At 41.7% G+C, this 20571-nt stretch overlaps 1 protein-coding gene across 7 annotated transcripts in view; it reads right to left on the bottom strand.

Annotated features, from left to right (window-relative positions):
* The window catches only part of EFCAB6 (EF-hand calcium binding domain 6), a 249329-nt gene that overhangs the window by 154543 nt on the left and 74215 nt on the right, over positions 1–20571 (bottom strand). For all 7 annotated transcript variants that reach the window (XM_040490605.1, XM_040490608.1, XM_040490604.1 and 4 more), the window contains 2 exons: positions 10485–10609; positions 3748–3896 (listed from right to left, as the gene is read on the bottom strand). In XM_040490605.1, the coding sequence (XP_040346539.1) occupies positions 3748–3896; positions 10485–10609 (274 nt within the window). The remainder of the gene's footprint in view (positions 1–3747; positions 3897–10484; positions 10610–20571) is intronic.

The following is a 20571-nucleotide window of genomic DNA, read 5'->3' as shown; positions in this document are numbered from 1 at the left end:
GGAAGGTTAAATAGACAGACATCGCTAGCAAGACGCATCATGGGGAAACCGTAAAGCAACAAAAATAGAAAATCTTGAAGGCAACCAGAAAAAAGAAAAAACAGATCACTTAGAAAGTACTGGTAATTAGACAGCAGACTCTCAACAACAACACTAGAGGCCAGAGGACCAGGAAGAACGTCTCTGAAGTGCTACAAGAAAATAGCTCTCAGACAAGGATTGTATTCCCTGCAAAATCTTCCTTAAAGAGTAAGTAGAAAATAGACACTTTTGAAAACGAGACTGAACCCACCACTCACAGCACCTCACTTAAAGGACTACTACAGGATATACTTCAGGAAATTGAATTCTGAAGGAGGGGTGAGATTTAAGAAGCAGGGATGAGCAAACAGACCGGCAAACACGGGAAAGCCTAAACAAACATGGATTGTATAAAAAAATACAATAATAATGTCTAATTTGGGTGTTGTCAGAACAAGGCTGCATGAAAACACTAGCCGTTGGTAACATGTAAGTTGAAGCTGCTTGTTATATTCAGGACGGTAGAAATATTGTGAACTTTGGGCTTTCTAAGTTGAGAACACATGTTAAAAATTTAAGGGTCACCTCCTCTGTAAGAATAGAAATAAAATATTTAATTCTCAAGACAGCAGAGGGGAACACAAGTGTGAGAAGGAAAACTTGGACGGAGACAAACACGATGGAGGAGAGAAAAACACCGAGCCGAGAAATCAGAGACAGTAAACAATACAGTGGTAGAGGGGAAAAATCCAACCATGCCCGTCACAATAAATGGAAACAGACTACACTTGACCACTAAAGAGGCCCAGGGGTTCATTTTGGAATTTTTAAGATTCAGATATGCCATTTTGCGAGAAACACACCTAAAACACAAAGAGTGACAATAAGAGTGAGACAAGATATACTGGACAAATACTAATCCAAAGAAAACTGTTATGGATATTTTAGTACCAGATAAGATAGACCATGAAAGCCAGAGGGATAGAAAGATAACTACATAATTATAAAGGGAACAGTTGATCAGGAAGACAGGACAAACCTTTACTGGCAGATATGTGCACCAGAAGACAAACCTAACTTACAATTCAAAATATCAGTACTAGGGGGCGCCTGCGTTGAGCGTCAGTCGGTTGAGCGTCAGACTTGGGATCAGATCATGATCTCACCGTCCGTGGGTTCGAGCCCCGCGTCGGGCTCTGTGCTGACAGCTCGGAGCCTGGAGCCTGCTTTGGATTCTGCGTCTCCCTCTCTCTCTGCTCCTCCCCCGCTCGCGCTCTGTCTCTGTCTCTCGAAAATGAAGAAACGTTAAAACGATATTCAAAATATCGTACTTGGGTATTCACTTGCTGTTGTTCCCTTGTGCCCGGTTCTACTGGGAATTCGGGGTGAATGTGACAGGGGGCACGACTCAGAAATCCCCGGGTCCCTGGTCAGAACAGGTTGTCACAACAGTGCAAACCTGGCTGCCCTTGGCATCCTGACAAGTACACTCTGAGCGTCCACGGTGGTCTTCATAGCTGCCATTCCTCTGCTGAACCCCGTTGCTGTGCGACTACTCATTATTTATTTCCATATTCCTAGCACCTCCCACGATATCTGGCAGAGAAAGGGACTCAATAGGCCTCCATTCAAATGATAAGTTGGAAGACTATGAACCCAACAGGATGAGTGTCTACAATTGGCATTCCCATTGAAAAAGCACAATGTAAAACTGTAGAGGTACTTCCATTACAAACACGTAAAAATGATATATGTATGTGGATACAGGTGAAGGGAATGTGGAAACACGAACACGGTAAGTTCGTTATAGAAGGTGTATTGTGACTTTCTGCTCCTCGGTTTCATTATTGCCATTAAATTATGACTTGTGTAATTTTGAAAACGAAATCCAAAGAAATGACTACATGGCTTTTCGTTATTCAGCAGAGCAGTCCCTGAAACTCGTCACCATGTACAGGCAGAGAAACAGCTGTTTTCTGAGCCATGGGAATACTCACTCCTAGGGCCAAACCTTGCTTTTTGCTCTAGATGCCAGAGTGGCAATACGCAGGGCTCACCTCTGAGAAGGGAAGGGGAGGCTGTGGAGAATGGGTCTAGCTGGCCTCGCTTAACAGTATTTCTTCCTCCTCCTCCTCTCTTGCCTCTCCTTTCCAGAGAACCTGAGGTGTCCGCCAATTATCCCGATCCTCAGAGAAATGGCTGATTCCAGGTTGAGGGCAAGGGATGTCCCAGAAGAGCCAGGAGCATTCTGCCATGTCGGAAAGGAAGAGACCTACTGGGGATGATCATGGTCGCACCAACAGGTCTCGGGAGCCAACTGAGGGGGTCCCGCTGGCCAAGATGGAACGACCGAGTATCAGTGAGAACAATGATGAACTGCAACACATCAAATATGTTTCCATTCATGAGTTTGTGGTAACTTAGGAAAAGCCACTCACTGCTCGCCTACGGAGTATGCTAAGGAACCAATTCACTATTTTGGAAGGTGGTAAGTGAAAGGAGAGGACCAGGAACATTGTGCCTTTCTTAGACCAGCTGTGTCTCACTGTCGCCAAGAGTTGAAGAGGGAAAGCTTTCATTACAGAAGCACTCCAACCAATAAAAGAAGAAAGGAGAGATGTGAAATACCACCACCTTATAATCCCCAGTGAATTCGTGGAGAGAAGTACTTTCAACCATGGCTGCTGACACCACGAAAAGAGAGACAACCAGTCCACATTCGCTGCCACTGCCTATGAAGTATTGTTGCAGAACAACTGAACAGATATCTGTGTATCTATCCATTTAGGGGCAGGAGAGGGTGGGGGAGGGAGACAGGAGAACATGTTAATGTCACTGTAGATGTCGGTTGTCAGATGTCAGTTGCAAGAAACTCCACGTAATAAACAATCCAGACTTCTACAAACGCGTCGTAAGGGAACAAATTAACAAATGGAGAGAGACCCTACAGACCAAAAAAAAAAAAAAAAAGAATTGTGGCAAAATAATCTATTGTAATGTACAGACCTCATTTGGATCCGGACTCAAACTGTAAAAGAAAATCTGGGACAATCTGTTAGACTTGAACCCTGGCTAGGTATGTATTACTATTATTGATAACTCTATTAGGTGTGAAACCAGTATTTCCACCACGTTCTTAAAAGGACTTCTTGGGGCGCCTGGGTGGCTCAGTCAGTTAAGCATCTGGCTTCGGCTCAGGTCATGATCTCACGGTTCACAAGTTTGAGCCCCACGTCGGGCTCTGTGCTAACAGCTCAGAGCCTGGAGCCTACTTTGGATTCTGTCTCTCTCTCTCTCTCTCTCTCTCTCTCTCTCGCCTGCTTTGGATTCTGTCTCTCTCTCTCTCTCTCTCTCTCTGTCCCTTCCCCTGCTTGTACTCTCTCTCTCTCTCAAAAATAAAACATTAAAATGAAAAAAAAAACTTCTTATCTTTTAGAAAGACATAGTGAGATCTTTTCAGTGAAATATGATGTCTGGTATTTGTTTCAAAAATATCCAGGGTTAAGGAAAAATGGGCAAGAAGATAAATGATTGACCATGAGTTGAATGTTGAAGCTGAGTACCTTAGTGGATTCATTATATTATTCTCTTTACTTTTGCATGTGTTTGAAATTTTCACTAAAAAAAAGTAGAAGACATTAATAAAAAATAAATGAAGCTGTGCCGTATTCTCCTGGCTGACGTTTGGGGGGAGAAAAAGTGTCAAGGAAACAATGGGACTCTTACCTCTTCATTAACTGGATAAAAATCCTCCTTGGTAATCGGTACACAAAGGTGTCGAAGACAATCTTTAGGTAATTCAAAGACACACAGCCACTTTTGGAGGGGTCCCCTGCACTCAGGGCTTTTTCAACCTTTCCATAGGACTTGGAAAGCTGCAGGGAATAAAAATTCGAGCATTGCATTCACAGAAACCCACTTCAAGCGCTATTCAACCAGCTTATTTTTACCAAAACCTCGTCACATTTTTCCCCTCCAAAAACTGATCAAAAAGGTTATGGTGGCATGTACTGAACTTCAAATGTTTAATTGATGAGCTCGCTACAGAACACTATCCCCAGTCACCGCTACTCAACTGACAGGGTAGACAAGTTTCTCCGGGAAAAACAGCACATATAATAGCTCCACCTCAAATTTCAGAGCTAAAAATATTCACTGGATGTGCCAGTTTGATACATCTTTCTTAATATACTTTCAAGCCATTCCTACTGTGAGCCCATGCTACGTGTCTCTTGATTAAATCAGGTCAATCAAACAAAAAAGGCGGCGACATTTTATTAAGAACAGAAGTAGCTTTCAGAGTAAAGCAACTCATTAATATAAAGGCTGCATAAACAGAGTACACGTTGTGCATTTCTTTAATTCTTCTTCTTCTTTTTTTAAATGGGGAATCACAAAGAATCAGGGTGAATGAGTTTTGCTTTATGGAACTTCTAAAATTCAGTAGAGCCGGTTAACCGCTGATTTTTATATGACTCATAAAAATACTATGAAGATGGGTTTTATTTCCAAAGGTTTTTCCTGCTGTTTATTATTGAGTAATAACAATATTCTCCAATCTTTCCAACCCTCTTCACTTTGTCTGAATTCGGTCTTTCCTGACTTCAATGAGAAACAAAATAACCATCAACTTGGGGTATAAGGTGACTTTCTTAGAAAAACAAACAAACAAACAAACATAAAACCTGCTGGAACGTGGAAATACATGTACAAGAATCTGTACCCACTATAGGAATAAGAAGCGGATTTATTGACATTCCCATAGCTTGCACAGGAACGTCAGAAATCTAACGGGAAAATCTTTAAAAATATTTAGAGAATCTCAGGGCCTAGACCTCTTCGAAAGTTACACAGAACCAACCCAAAATGTGCCTGCATCTGCCCCTCTCTCTTTTGGGGAGGTGGGTTGACAGAGAGAAGCCAGAGCCAGATGTGGGGTATAGTCTCGGTGTATTTACTGGATTAATGAAATCCACTTTTAATATCTTGGTGACATTGGTCTCCAATGAGATTTTTTTCAAGAGAGTGTTTCTGACACCATCAAGAGCTTTTAGGAAAAAAGCGGGGTAGGAAACAGAAATAGTGTCTTGGTGACATGATACCAAGGAATTTTCAATGGTTACTCTTTATAAAAGGAAATTTTCAATGGTTACTCTTTATAAAAGGAAAAAAAAAAAAAACCAAGCAATTCAGCAAAGTAAAAAGGAGGACATAAAGATACTTGGAAGTCTCTCCATCCAATTTTTTTTACATAGTGTTCCAGAAACTCTCGTAACGATCATATAAACATACTACTTTATAAAATTGGGATCATGGCTATACATCCAGATTTGACAGATTTTTTTTTTCATTTAACAATATATCATGAAATGTTTTTCTGTAAGCACTAATACATATCTACATCATGCTTTTATTTTTTATGAAATTTTTAACGTGTATTTATTTTAAAGTTTACTTATTTATTTATTTTGAGAGAAAGAGAGAGCAGAGGAGGGGCAGAGAGAGAGGGAGACGCAGAATCCGAAGCAGGCTCCAGGCCGAGCTGCCAGCACAGAGCCCGATGCGGGGCTCGAACTCAGGAACCATGAGATCATGACCTGAGCCGAAGTCGGACGCTTAACTGAGCCACCCAGGTGCCCCTCTACATCATGCTTTTAAATGCTGCATGGCACACCATCACATTATTGATAGACCAGTAAAAAGGACACCCATTTTCTGTTTGTACATTTAATTTCGACAAATGCTTCCCTGATCCCCAATCCAGATGAGGTCCCCCTTGTTATTCTCTGTTGTAACACCCTGTCCTTTTCTTTATTTATCGTGTTTGTGAATGTGTTTGTGTAACACCTCTCCCCCGATGTAAGTTTGTACAATCTCCATGAGAGCTGGGTGTGTCTGTTTTGTTCACTCATAATTACCTAGAATAAAGCACAATTTGGCATGCTGGAGGCATTCAATAAACATTTGTTTTAAATGAATATATTTTTACCAAAACTGTTAATTTTTTTTAATGTTTATTTTTGAGAGAGAGAGAGAAAGAGACAGAGTGCAAGTGGGGGAGGGCAGAGAGAGGGGGAGACACAGAATCGGAAGCAGGCTCCAGGCTCTGAGCCGTCAGCCCAGAGCCCGACGCGGGGCTCGAACTCACGGACCGCGAGATCGTGACCTGAGCCGAAGTCGGACGCTTAACCGACTGAGCCACCCAGGCGCCCCTTGACCAAAAATGTTCTAAAGAAGGGTTGCAAAATGTCAAAAGCTTTGACACATCAGTAGGAAGGCACATAAAGATTAAAATGATAGCTCAGACGTCATTCTGGCCACATCAGAATGTAAAAAGGTTAACATTAAGCGTTGGTGAGTAGGCAGAACGACAGGAATTCTTTCTCACATGCTTCCGGTGGGACTGTATATTGGTATTTTGAAAAACAATTTGCAACTGCAGGGAGCCTTGGTGGCTCAGTCAGTTAAGCATCTGACTCTGACTTCGGCTCAGGTCGTGATCTCACAGTTCCTGAGTTTGAGCCCCGCATCCGGTGAGCGTGAGTCCCACTTTGGGTGAGCTCCACTTCTCTCGCTCCCTCTCTCTCTCTCTCTCTGCCCTTCACTTGTGCCTCCCCCCTCTCTCTCAAAAAAAAAAAAAAAAAAAAGAATATAGAGTGGACTGATGATACACACATATAACTCTAGAAAGTGATACAAAAACTCATTCCACTGTGGAGGGAAATTGAACAGTCAGAGCACATAGATAAAACAAGTTCGATAACTGCCAGTTAAAGCTGAGGTGCATGTCCCTTACAACTGAGCAGGTAATTCCACTCCTAGGTGTAAGCTATTCCTAGAGAGATGTCTGTGCACACGCCCCAAAACATACGTATGTAACCACTCACAGCGGCATCACTGGGATCAGCACAAACCAGGAAGCAATCTAAACATCCCTCTGTAAGAGAATGCATCATTTGTGTAGTTGCAGATGATGGAAAACTGTAGAGAAGTGAGAATAATAAGACAGCTCTATCAAGAATGGGGGAGGGGCGCCTGGGTGGCTAAGTCAGTTGAGCGTCTGACTCTTGATTTCGGTTCAGTTGATTTTGGCTCAGGTCATGATCTTGCAGTTTGTGGGTTCAAGTCCCACATCAGGCTCTGCGCTGACAGCATGGAGCCTGCTTGGGATTCTCTATCTCCTGCTCTTTGCCTCTTTCCTGCTCGCTCACTCTCTCTCTCTCTCTCAAAATAAATAAACTTAAAACCTAAGCACAAGCAGGATGAAAATAAGTGGTTTTGCAACTATAGAAATTTGAAAAGAAAGGAAGGAGAGAAGGAGGGAAGGAAGGAAGGAAGGAAGGAAGGAAGGAAGGAAGGAAGGAAGGAAGGAAGACAGATCAGGCAAAAGACAAAGAACCCAGTCTAAGGAAACATAATACAAAAAAAATATAAACACGTGATCACCTACAAAGGTTTCGTGCCATAAAAAGAAACTAAGACTATGAATTCATGATAAGAAAAGCTTGAAGTCAAGATGATAAAACAATGAAAAAGAAGGGATACTGCAAAGCTAGGAAAATTGAGAACAAAAATAATATCATTACAGGACCTAATAAAGAAATTCGAAATAACAGCGTAAGACGCAAGTCTGAATTAAAATTAATAATAAAGGAAAGGCTTGAAAGACTCCGAACGAAGGCAGGGGAAAAAGGCTGAAGGCAAGCTGGGAGAAGGCGGCAGCTGTCGAGGACAACGATGACCCAGTGTGAGGGTAACTGGGAATAACACTGAAGGGAGGAAAGATGCTGCGAAGGCAGAGGGACAGAGAGAGGAGAGGATTTTAGTGACACAGGAGAAGTTTTCTGGAAATGACGGACTGAACACACTGTGTTCCAGGAAACTTTGACATAAAATGCTCCGTGCCAGTATGGCTTAGTTTTGCTTTTTAATTTCAAGGATTAAAGAGAATATATACTTTAGGCATCCAGGTAGAAAAAAGGAATTACCTATAAGGGGGGAAAAAAAAAATCAGTGAGCTCAGGCTTCTTCAGGACACCCAATGCCAGGGGCGCCTGGGTGGCTCAGTCAGCTGAGCATCCAACTCTTGACTTCAGCTCAGGTCATGATCTCACAGTCATGAGTTTGAGCCCCTCACCGGACTCCGTGCTGGTGGAGCCTACTCGGGATTCTCTCTCTCCCTCTCTCTCTCTTTCCTCTCCCCTCCCCCGCCCACACACACACTCTGTCTCTGTTAAAGTAAATAACTAAACTTAATAAAACAAGAACAGAAGACAACGGAACAAGGCTTACAACATCTTGAGGAAAAGAAAGCAAGATGGAAGAATTACACCCAGCCAAGTGTTTCTGGTAGAAAAGTAAGAGGCAGACAGTCTCAAATATGAAAAAAACAAAGGGAATAAAGCCCCCATGAGCCTTTCTTAAGGAAATTACTTGGCTATGAAATCCAGCCAGCCAAAAAATAAATCAAAATAATGAACTCAGAAAGGGATTAACTACGGTAAAAGCTGGAGAATAGTCATGTGTCTTAAACCCACGTAAATACACAACGAAGGCCAAACAACCGGGGAAATTATAGGACCGGAATAGAATGTAAATATCATGGTAAACCCTGGCTAAGGACAAAATAGAAACAACAAAACTTGTGAGGTGGGAAGGAACACCGGGAAGCGAGAGCCCGCCCGTACCGCCTGCGATCGAAAGATCCTTCAAAAACACCGTAATTTCTGCAACTCTTAATGGCTTTCTTAATTCTCTTCTTGTCTCAAAGTCCCTTTTGGGACCTGGTATTATCTTGTGGTAAAGAAATATTTATCCAAAGTACAGAAATATCTTCAGCTTCACTTGAAGACAGCACTGTCAGCAAGGACTTGGATTTAAACTTGGCCCAGGCCTCACTGGCAGGGGAACTCTAGACCCGTCATTAAACCTCTCCGTGCCTCAGTTTCCTCAAGTTGAAGCTGGGATGATAGCAGGGCCTGGCTCACGGAGCTGCTGTGAAGACTGAGGAGGACCCTGCCTCGCACCCAGCAGGCCCCACAAAAGGGTTAATTACGAGGGTGGAGAGGGTGGTGATGTCTCCTTTGCTTCTGGTAAATTCAAAGACATTTACGTTAAATACATCTTATTTGTAAAAGGAGCATGATTCTCTTCTTATAAAATTATTTCTATCTATGTATCCACCCACCCACCCACCGAGGCAGTCATCCTTCTATATATATGAATAAAGACGGGCCGAGAATTATGTTCACCAAATGTTGCCTTTGATTATTTCTGGGCGGTGGATTTTGAATAATTTATACTTTCTTCTTTGTACTTTTCAGAATTGCTTACTTTTTTTGTAACACTAATGTATTTTGTAATGGTTCTGTTTTTATGAAAACAATAAATTTATTAACCACAATAAGAGAAAACAAAGCTTTACTAATTTACCAACACAATATTACAGACTCACTTCTCCAACACCTTGATCAACACTGGCTTCTGTTAATTTTTTCCTCATTGACATTTTTCTACTGAACACCTTACATTCGTTTTTAAAAGCTCGACGCACCTTAGTCTGTGGTTTACATGGCACATACTTTGTCAAGTTTATCATTTGCTTACACAAAGTTTTGCTGTACAAAAGCTTTTCATTTTAATGTAATCAGATGTAGCATCTTTTTCTTTATGGTTTCTGGGCTTTGCATCATGCTCGAAAGGTAGTCTCGATTTCAAGATTAAAAAATTTTCACCCACAGTACTTTTAAATTTAAATAGCTGATTCATACAGAATTTTGGTGTGAAGAATGGCAGGTTACGAGCTTTTTTTCCCCCTGCACGGCTGGCTAGTGAATTTTTCCAATAATAATTACCCAGTGAGCCACTCCGCATCCCTGCCACACTTTACTGGAATGCCTGATATCATATGCTGAATTCACAGACACAGACTGATCCATCACCCAACTATTATCTTAAGTCAATTTGAATGTCAGATGGTTGTACCAGTGCCATACAGGCTTAGCATACCTTTATATTTTTATGTGATATATTGTTATGTGGTCCTCTATTACTACTTTTCAAAAGAAAAAAATATATATGTATATCCATCCAGAAATAGGGAGAGCAGACATTAATTTTGAATCTTCCAACCCAAGAACCAAAAAAGACCTCTTCATTTACTCAAGTTTTCCTTTATTTTGCTCAATAAAGATGCCTCACGTCCTCACAGGAGTCTGGAATCTTCTTCACCAGATTAAGTGCGTGAGCAGCACAAAAGAGATATGTCGGAACCAGCCTCTCAGCACCAGTACTGTTACGGACAGGCTGTCACGACAGGTTGGAGGAGGCCTCAGGGTCCCAGGAGGTGGAGGCAGGATCCACACGATGCCTAGAAATAGCGTCCAGACCTAATGGTTTTCCACAGCTGTCAATCTCCTGTGCTCGCACTTTAGAGAACCCGGGCATTAGGGAGACCCTCTTACCTCCTGGCAGAAGGCCGTCTCAACTTCTTCCAGGGAGCAGTTTTTCCAGACCTCTTCGGATGAAACAGAGCTGTGAGGGCACTCCCTTTTGGAATTTTTGACGGATTGACTCTCCCAGGAGACCTCTGTTCAGACAAAAGAATTTTCGTTTATTGACGGTGTCAAAGATCCATTTGAATATTCAGTGTTTCCTTTTCATCTTCACCTGCCTGGCAAAAATTTAAGACTTGAGTGAACCAAAAGCACGACGAACTATGTACTAAATGGTGTTGAAATGACTGGCAGAACATTTTAGAAAAAAAGTTAAATTAATCTACCTGCTAGCTTGTGCTGGGATAAACCTTAGGTAAACGGTTCATCAAGTAGAAGAATCAAACCGTAAAAGCAGAAGAAAGTTAAGATGAATATTACACAGAACACAATCTCTGGGTGGGAAGTCCTTTCCAAGACACAGATTACAGCCCCGAATCACTTAAATAATGGATCTGCCTGACGACATCAATATTTTTCTTGGTTTGGTTAAAAACACACACTCCCAAATCACAATGAAAGAAACGTGAGAAAAACTATAGGTTAATTACCATGATGCATGAGTAGCTCTTACAAATCACTAAAATAAATACTCAGTAGAACACAGACGCAGGTTGTAAACAGGTAATTCACATAAAAAGAATGAAAAATTCCAACAAATGCACAAAAAAGTACTGAACTCATTGGTAACCCAAACTCTAATTAAAACAAGTTAACGATATGTTTCCACTTGTCAAATAGGCATGGATAAAAGAGAATAATAGAGAAAGAAATCAGTCCTGGCCTGTGTATAGAAAACTTGGTAACTGAATACTTTTAAATCTCCTTTTAGAATTTTACACGAATGGAATTATAGGACCGTCCAACAAATGTATGTGGGTAAGGATATTTTCTGCACTGTTTAAAGACTTACAAAACCGAAACAATTTAAATGCCCATTAATCGAGGATTGGTTTTATAAATCATGGTTCACCAAGCCTATAAAATACCACACAGACGTTAAAAACAAAGGTGCCTGCCTAAGTTAATGAACATGGAAATTTTTCCTTCATATATATTGTATCATGATTGAAAGAGATATTATTAGCATAATTTAATTTTCATTTTAATACTTGTGTGTTTGCCTGTCTATCCACCCACCCAGCCACCCATCCATCCACCCATCCATCCGAAAGGAAATCTAAGAGGATAGTACACCAAAAAGAATACAGTGGGAGGATTCAGGGGGTAGGATTACGGGGATGGTTATTTGTGTTCTCGTGTTTTCTGCCTTTTTTGCAGGAAACATGTATTACTTTTATAATCAAAGAATAAAATAAATCTACAATATAGCCATTTTCTTTCTCAAAGTCGACTACAAAGAATCACAAATGGTTTCCCAGATTTATTTCCTAAACTGTCTGCAAATACGCTTCACTCAAATTAAGCACACTTACAACGACTCAGCTGTAGTTAACAAACTGCCAGTCTTCTGGAATCCCATTGCCTACCTCAAAAAAAAAAAAAAAAAAAAAAAAAAAAAAAAAAAAGAAAGAAAGAAAGAAAAAGAAAAGAAAACAAGGGAAAAAGAAGAAGAAAAGCAGCCTCCCCCATCTGGCTATCTAATGAAATACAAAGCCATTCTTCCAGAACGTGGTCTGGAATTCTGTGGCATCAGTGAGCCAAGCACTTGAAACTGGGATCTCAGAACGCACACACTGCAAGAGCCTCGTCGAGAGACGGGGAAGCCGACCCACAGAACCAGGGTCTGACTCGGCTGGGCACACAGAGGTCTCCAGTCGGGCTTTCTGACACTGCGCCCTGGTGCGGGCTCCACTCTGGGGCACTGGTACTCTAATGACAGTTCTCAGGGACACAGGGCACATCAAGGGAAACCCATCCATGCTCTGTAAACAGGATGCCAGGTTCTGGAGGATGGGGGCGGGAGGGGGGGTTGGGGTGTGAGGCCTGCCCTCGGGGAGCTCACAGTCCAGGGACCCGTGCAGCTATACTGCCCCCATAAGCTGGCTATGAAGCTCACCCAAGCCACGTTCAAGGGCACCTCTCTCGTCACAGTTATGCCAGGCCTCACTCTTCAGCCGGGCATAACAATTCCCACCACCTGTTAATGTCCCCAGATTTCCTCTGAAGGGTTCTTGCTGATTTGAAATGGGGTAAAGAGGAAATCCAAAGCTTAAGGGGGGCATTTATGCATGTCATAGATGCAGCAGCAGGAAACCCACCCCCAAATGTCACTTCCTCAGGTGCCAAATAGATAGTGCCCTTGATAAGCAAGATGATGATGGCTTGTTAAGAACACCAACATAGCAAAACCAGAACTATGCAAAATCAACAGGAAACATAGTTCTATACATTCAGAAAAGTCAAAGGTCACGATGCCTGCAAATAACTGACATACTGCGTCCCTGATAAGAGGTAGCAACAGCATCAAACCCACCAGCAGCTCTTGGTAGTACGTCCTTATAGGGCCCATTTTCCCCAAAAAGGAACCTACAGAAGCAGATTTTATTCTTATCATTTCTAGTTCATAGATAAGAGAAAAAAGCAGGAGTTCATATGAGAAACAGAAACAGATATAAAGAAGTATGTGGAATTATGTGCTTACTTAAGAGAGTGAAATTTTAGGGAAAATGCACTAGGGGACACATTATTTTAAAATTATTGCTCTCTTGAGACTATTCTCCCCAAACCACCATGGAGAAAACAAACATTATTAAAACACTAGTAAAGATTTCACTCTAGAAAAATCAGAAACAGTCTAGAATTTACTTATCCGTCCATGTGCTTCACGGCTGGAGTGCCAAGAAAGCATTTCTGAGTGGAAGCTCCAAAGTAAGATTCAGAAAAACCCTGAAAACAGTACGAAGGTGAGGAGGACTCACTTTGGATCCAGCCACTGACTCTGCGACCTTCCAGGACTACCCACACAGGCTTGTGCTTCTGGGTCCCCATTTGCAAGAAGAAATGGACAGAAATGCCACAGAGTTTGCCCACAAGATGCTCAGTACACATTAGCTACCTATGGGTTGACGAGAAATGTTTTAAATGCTAGGAGACAAGAAAGGACTCGTGTCAATCAGAGCTAGAAAAATTCTGAAATTCAATGATAGAGCCCCAAAGCAAATTTGAAACAAAATCATTCCAGAAATAAAGGCTGAGCTAAAAGGAACACAAGAGCAAATAAACGAAAGTCACAGGAGGTGGAAAAGGGGGAAAAAAATGTATCAAGGAAGCAAAAAGGAAAGAAGGCAGGAAGGAACATGTGCAAGAAGGTGATAGTCTAAAACAGAAGCTAGGAAAAGAAATCCAAGATACCTGCACAACGTACCGCTGGAAAGAAAACATAACAGTGGAATGGTTCAGATGCTAAAAAATTACAATTCCGGAAGTCTTCCCGAAATAAAAGAGACTCAAGCCTAGCAATTCAAATAGTACCTAAATACTTATAAAATCAGTCACAAGTGTCCAACATCATGACTTCCAGCAGAATTACTGGGTTTTAAATAAAAAGCGAAAAATGTGCCGGCTATCTGAACACAAAGACCAAGGCACTAATGAGGGAAAGAAAGTCAGTCTGTCATTAAACTTTTCTTCGGCAAAACTTTACATCACTAGGCACTGGGTAAAGATATTTAAGATCCTTAAGGAATGAAAATCTGAGCTAAGGGTTTTAGCAAATGATTTTTTATATAGGCCACATACAAACTGGAAGAAATCAGAGAATATCATTTCCATGGGCACTTCACAAGAAGTCTACTGGAGGACAATCTTCAAAGCACCAAAATGACTCGAGAGACAAATAAGAGAGATAGAAGCAAGTAAGCAGGTGTGATAAAGACCTCGCTCCTAATGCGGCAATCTGACGGAAGCTGGGTCAGTGAGACAGGAAGACCTACTTCTCTATGACCTACACAGAGACACGTTAGAAGATAAATCAAAACCTAGAAATGACCTTTGAACTGTTCCGTGTAAGGTCTCTCTGTTTGGTTGCTACCCTGAGCAACCTGTCTGATGTCTTGGCTTTTCCCAAAACCAGTTAGTAAGGTTGGGATTCAAATTAGCCAAGCCATGGGCCAAATAAAATAACTTCCATTAGGAGCCAACCAGAAAGGATATGCTGGTGCCATGAGATTCAGACTTATGTGCTGAGGATTTTGAACTGATAGGATGGCAATGTGAACGATGACCAGTTGGTGTCGGCGATTTGTCCCTTCCCACCGCATACCAACAAATAGGCCTCTGCTGACAACCTCGGTGTAGAGCTTTAATATAATGCAGCCCACAGCCCCAAATTACTACAGCTGACCCTTGAACAACACAAGGATTAGGGGTGGCAACCCGAACACAGTCAGAAATCTGCATGGAACTTCTGACCCCCCAAAACTTAACTACAAATAGCCTGCTGTTGACTAGGTACCTTACTGATAACATGAACAGTTGATTAACACATATTTTGCATGTCGTATGTATTATATGCTGTATTCTTACAACAAAGTAAGAAAGAGAAAAGATGTCAAGAAAAGCGTAAGAGGAAATACATTTACAGTACTATGGTATAAAAGCTCTGTGTACATATGGAGCCATGCAGTTCAAACCTGCATTGTTTGGGTCCAGTGTGTATCTTTAAGTCAGAACACCCACAAAAAAGAGTCTGTCTTCTAACTGAAGAACTTAAATTTCAATTGTGAAAGTTATAGAGGAAAAAGTGGCATGAATAAGATTTTAAGATGATCTCTACGACTGGGGTATAGAAGACAGATCGGAATAGGCCCATGCTGCAGACGATGGCACCAGTTAAGAGGCAGCAATGAGAACTTGAGCTAACACTACAGGAACAAGAATATACAGAACAGCCAGATATATATCTCATATCAAATCAGATAAAAATTGCCTTTCCTGTGAGATGTGAGATGCATCATTATTTTACGTACCCCTAACAAACAAAAATGTTGCCAATTATCGGTAACAAAATGTGAAAAAAACTGAGATTCCCATACTGGAACTGAAATTGTATTATAGAACTCACCTTCTTACAATACCTGGTGAAATAAGCAAAAGAAAAAAAAATAGTAAAAATTAGAAAAATCAATAAATTACCAGCATAGACTGACACAAGAAGAAACTCTTAACACGGGCAACCAAAAAGCTGTGCTTCCAGTTATGGTAGATTGGCTCACATTGAACCTATCTTCCCAGCAGATAACAAGTATAAACTCTGGCCAAAATAGAAACAAAAAACTGTCTGAAGGCACTAGAGAGCAACTGACATAAACGGGAGTTGACACTTGGAAAAAGAGAGTAACTCTTGATGCATTTCTTATTATTTGGCTTTTCCAGCATCCTGCTGGCTTTAGGAATCAGAAGACAGAGTTCAGGACTACACAGTATCTGGAAAGTATGAAAGTGAGGAAAGACCAAAAAGAAGGGCTTGGGGGCCACCTGGGTGGCTCAGTCAGTTAGGCGGCCGACTTCGGCTCAGGTCATGATCTTGCGGTCCGTGAGTTCTAGCCCCGCGTTGGGCTCTGTGCTGACAGCTCAGAGCCTGGAGCCTGTTTCAGATTCTGTGTCTCCCTCTCTCTGACCCTCCCCTGTTCATGCTCTGTCTCTCCCTGTCTCAAAAATAAATAAACGTTAAAAAAATAATAAAAATTAAAAAAAAAAGAAGGGCTTGGAGGAGGATTTCCAAAGTCTGTGCATAACTTCTGCCAAAATCTTTGGCTAATCCCTGAACAAGATACATAGAGCAGACAATAAGATGCCCAGCTAAGGCTAAAATAGCAGAACAAAGATTTCAAGCATTAAAGCCCTCAGGGAGGACAAAGACTGGAGTCTGAGTGTAGCTAAATAAACTGGCTGCTAAAACAAATACTTATATTCTTCAGAGGAACATAACAGAATCTAAAGTCTCTACAATGCAAAATTTACTGTATCCAGGCTAAATTCCAAAGTTGCTAGACGTCGCAAAACAAAACAAGACAGAAAACTGTGATCCCTCATATTTAAGAAAAAAAAGTAATCAATAAAGAACCAGACTTGGAGATGACCTAAAGGCTGGAAATAGCGGATAAAAATTTTAAAGCTTTTGAGAGTTTTAGTTTCAACATAAGTGCTTGAGAACAAAAGGGAAACTATACTCTTAATGAGCGAACAGACAGCAAATCTCAGCAGAACAACAGAAGCTATAGCAATGCATTCTGTGTTTCCAGTGTATATAAAAGTACGACATATAACAGCACTGTAGCAAGAGACAGGAAAGAAGCATGGGCAAATACTGTTGTAAAGCCCTTATACTTCATGAGAATTAGTATAATATTAGATTGAGGTAGACTCTAATTAATTAAAGACATATAAGAGAATAAAAAAATCATCAGTTTACCCCATGTTCTCGAAATTATGAAAACAATACTGGAAAAGTGTGGGAGGCTGGTGTAGGTGGACTGACAAAGAAGGAGAGGAGCATAATGCAAAAAGGCAAAGATCTCATCTTGGAATAAAATATAAAAGGTACAAAATTGCTTTAAAGAACATCCTCAGGGGTGCCTGGGTGGCTCAGTCGGTGAAGTGTCCAACATCGGCTCGGGCCTGATCTCATGGTTCGTGAGTTTGATGGGGCTGTGCAGAAGTCTGACGCTTGCCTAGTTTCCCCCTTATCCACGACGTGCTTCTCCTAGCTGGCTTCCCAAAGGAATTACTTGGTTCTGAGTTTCAGAAACTTGATGTTCAGACAACATCAGGCTCTGTGCTGACAGCTCGGGGCTTGGAGCCTGCTTCGGATTCTGTGTCTCCCTCTCTCTTTCTGCCCCTCCCTCACTTGAGCGCATGCGCACGTGCTCTCTCTCTCAAAAATAAATAAACATTAATTTAAAAAAGAACATCTTCATAAGAACACAAGTTCAGGGGTGCCTGGGTGGCTCAGTCAGTTAAACATCTGACTCTTGATTTTGGCTCAGGTCATGATCTCACGAACTATGAGATCAAGCCCTGTGATGGAGCTGACAGCACACATCCTGCTTGGAATTCTCTCTCTCCTTCTCTCTCTGTCCCTTCCTCACTCACACACACATATGCTCTCTCTCTCTCTCTCTCAAAATAAACAAGTAAACATGAAAAAAGCACACAAACTCAGTCAAACAAGATGGTAACACAACAAAACGAGAGGGAAAGTAATATCATAAACCAAAGGCAATGCCATGATAGAAGTAATAAATAAGGTAGAAATCACATGGAACAAAAAAAAAAGACCTTGGCAAAAATCAGATCACAAGTGTAGATAAAAGACTGAGATGTCACTGTGACCTCAGAGGAAAAACGCAAAGAAATAGAAAGGCACTTTAAGATAACTTAACAGACACAAAAGACAAAGACAATCCAACATAAGGATAATCTGCAACAGCGAAGTTAAAAATCAGGAAAATGAAACCAAAGATTTATTCAAAGATGTAATATTACTTAAAAAAAATCTTGAAATGAAAAACTAATTGGACTTGCAGATTAAAAACACACTGTGCAAAAGGCTCAACAGCATGACCTATCCTAGCTACGTTTCTGAAACTCAGAACCAAGTAATTCCTTTGGGAAGCCAGCTAGGAGAAGCACGTCGTGGATAAGGGGGAAACTAGGCAAGCGTCAGACTTCTGCACAGCCCCATCAGTATCAGAGGCAGTGGGTCAAAGTCTCTGACGTTGGGGGGCGGGAACGCGTGACCCGCGGGTATTACCTCCAGCCAAGACATAGTCAGGATTTTCTTTAGTTTCGTTGCAATTCCTGTGCTTCTGATATGCTCAAGTAAAAGTCAAAACTGATATAAAAGGCCATCTTTAGGAACCCATTTCTACAAAGCTATTTCTGACTGTCTGTCTTGCTTCTCCTTTCCACAGATCTGCACGGAAAGATGCCAGGCATCACGCTGACAGTGGTTAATTCTGGGTGGTAGGATTGGCTTGACTGTTTACTTCAATCTTTTTACTTAATCTGCCAAAGTGTCTGCTTCACAGGGCTGCGGAGAATATGAAGAGAGACAGTCCAGGAGTGTGCTTAGCCTCAGGCCTGGCATGGGACAAATGTTCGGTAAGCACGGTGGAATGTTACGGTTCTCAAGTTAGGACTCTAAACTTACTTGTGATGAAAAGTCTCTATGATCAAGGGAGACCACCACTTTATATCTCCCTTGGACAAAGTTCACAGCCCATGCTCCGGCCAAACACATTCCCCCTTTGGGAGGAAACTCTCATTCCCTCCACACTTGTCATGTGCATCCTGTGAACTCTGGGCCTGCAAAAGTGCCTCCCGGCTCCTCCCTGGACCGCCCTCCTCCTCCTGTGCACACCCCACGACATTCTGTTCTTCCCTCTCAGGCATTTGTACAGTTTGTTTTGGAGCTAAACAGCTCAAATCTCAACTCCACCAAAAACTAGCTCTATGACTTTGGGAGCTTCATCTAGCACCATTGAGTGTGAGTTTTCTCATCTAAAAAATGGGATAATAATACCCATCTCACAAAGGTGTTGAGAGAAATAAAAATTAAAATTAAGGCTCATGAAGTATCTATACAGAGCACAACAAATTAGTGCTTTATATTATTATTTCTTTTTTATGTGACTTATTTTATGCCTTACCTGCCCCATTTAAAACACACACACACACACACACACACACACACACACACACACACTCCTTAAAGACAGAGTATGTACGGAAGCCTGGGTGGCTCAGTCAGTTAAGCGTCCAACTTCAGCTCAGGTCATGATCTCACAGTCCGTGAGTTCGAGCCCCGCGTCGGGCTCTGTGCTGACGGCTCAGAGCCTGGAGCCTGCTTTGGATTCTGTGTCTCCCTCTCTCTCTGCCCCTCCCCTGCTCGTGCTCTGTCTCTCTCTGTCTCAAAAATAAATTTAAAAAAAACATTAAAAAAAATAAAAAAAAATAAAGACAGAGTATGTTACTTGGCTCCGAAGCCAATGAAGGGCCCAGTGCTGTGCACATGAACTAACAAAACATAAGGGATGAACAGGTTCTTGGAAGAGCATCTGGTCTAGTTATTCCTAAAACTCGAGAGGTGTTAACAAGGAGACCCCCTAAGGAGTCTGCTATCAGTGATCTTAGAGGAACCGAGCTAAAATCTAAGAATTTGTCATTGTTGAGCCTGCCAGTGTGGCAACTCTGAGAATCACAGAAGGTGCTCGATGAGTATTAGTTGTGCTGAATTAAATTGAAACCAGACAGTGACACCACGTCTCGAGGCAAGAAATCACTTGCCTTCAAATGACCAAAGGCTCCCAAGGGAGAATCTCCAGTTGCATTCTTCATAAATTCATCCTCGGGGGACTGGACTCTGCTCTCTCCAGAACTATCCAGCAGGTCAACAACTCTGGGCACTTTGTCGATGAGGCTGGGATAAACGCCGTCGGCGCAAGGAGAAAGTGTTCCGTCTCAAGGCTACATGCCTGTGTGAGCTTGGCTTTACGTGTCTAAGAGAATGCATAAACTACTCAGCTATTTGCCCTTTTATATTAAGATTTTTTCCCATCACTAAAGGGATAATGTGTTCATTACAAATTTTTGAATATGGGGCGCCCGGGTGGCTCAGTCGGTTGAGCGTCCGACTTCAGCTCAGGTCATGATCTCACGGTCTGTGAGTTCGAGCCCCACATCGGGCTCTGTGCTGACAGCTCGGAGCCTGAAGCCTGCTTCCGATTCTGTGTCTCCCTCTCTCTCTGCCCCTCCCCTGCTCATGCTCTGTCTCTCGCTGTCTCATTAAATAAATAAATAAATAAATAAATAAATAAATAACATTAAAAAAATTTTTTTTGAATATACAGAAGCAGCAGAAAGAAGAATGAAACAACACCCAGGCACATATCACTTAAAGACTATCTGTGCCTTAGAATTTTCTTTCTAATCATCTACGGATAACACCCCATCCACTTTCCACGTTTACCATTAACTTCATGGAAATCGCTGCTCATGGCTGTGCATGGATACTCTGTGACTCACTTAACCCTTTTTCTGCTGTTAGACATTTATGTTATTCTTCTAAACAATGAGGCCATGGCTATCTTTG

The sequence above is a fragment of the Herpailurus yagouaroundi genome, unplaced genomic scaffold (assembly GCF_014898765.1).
Source record: "Herpailurus yagouaroundi ecotype Mexico unplaced genomic scaffold, PumYag 182, whole genome shotgun sequence".
Lineage (NCBI taxonomy): Eukaryota > Metazoa > Chordata > Mammalia > Carnivora > Felidae > Herpailurus > Herpailurus yagouaroundi.
This window is presented reverse-complemented; position numbering and strand designations above follow the sequence as displayed.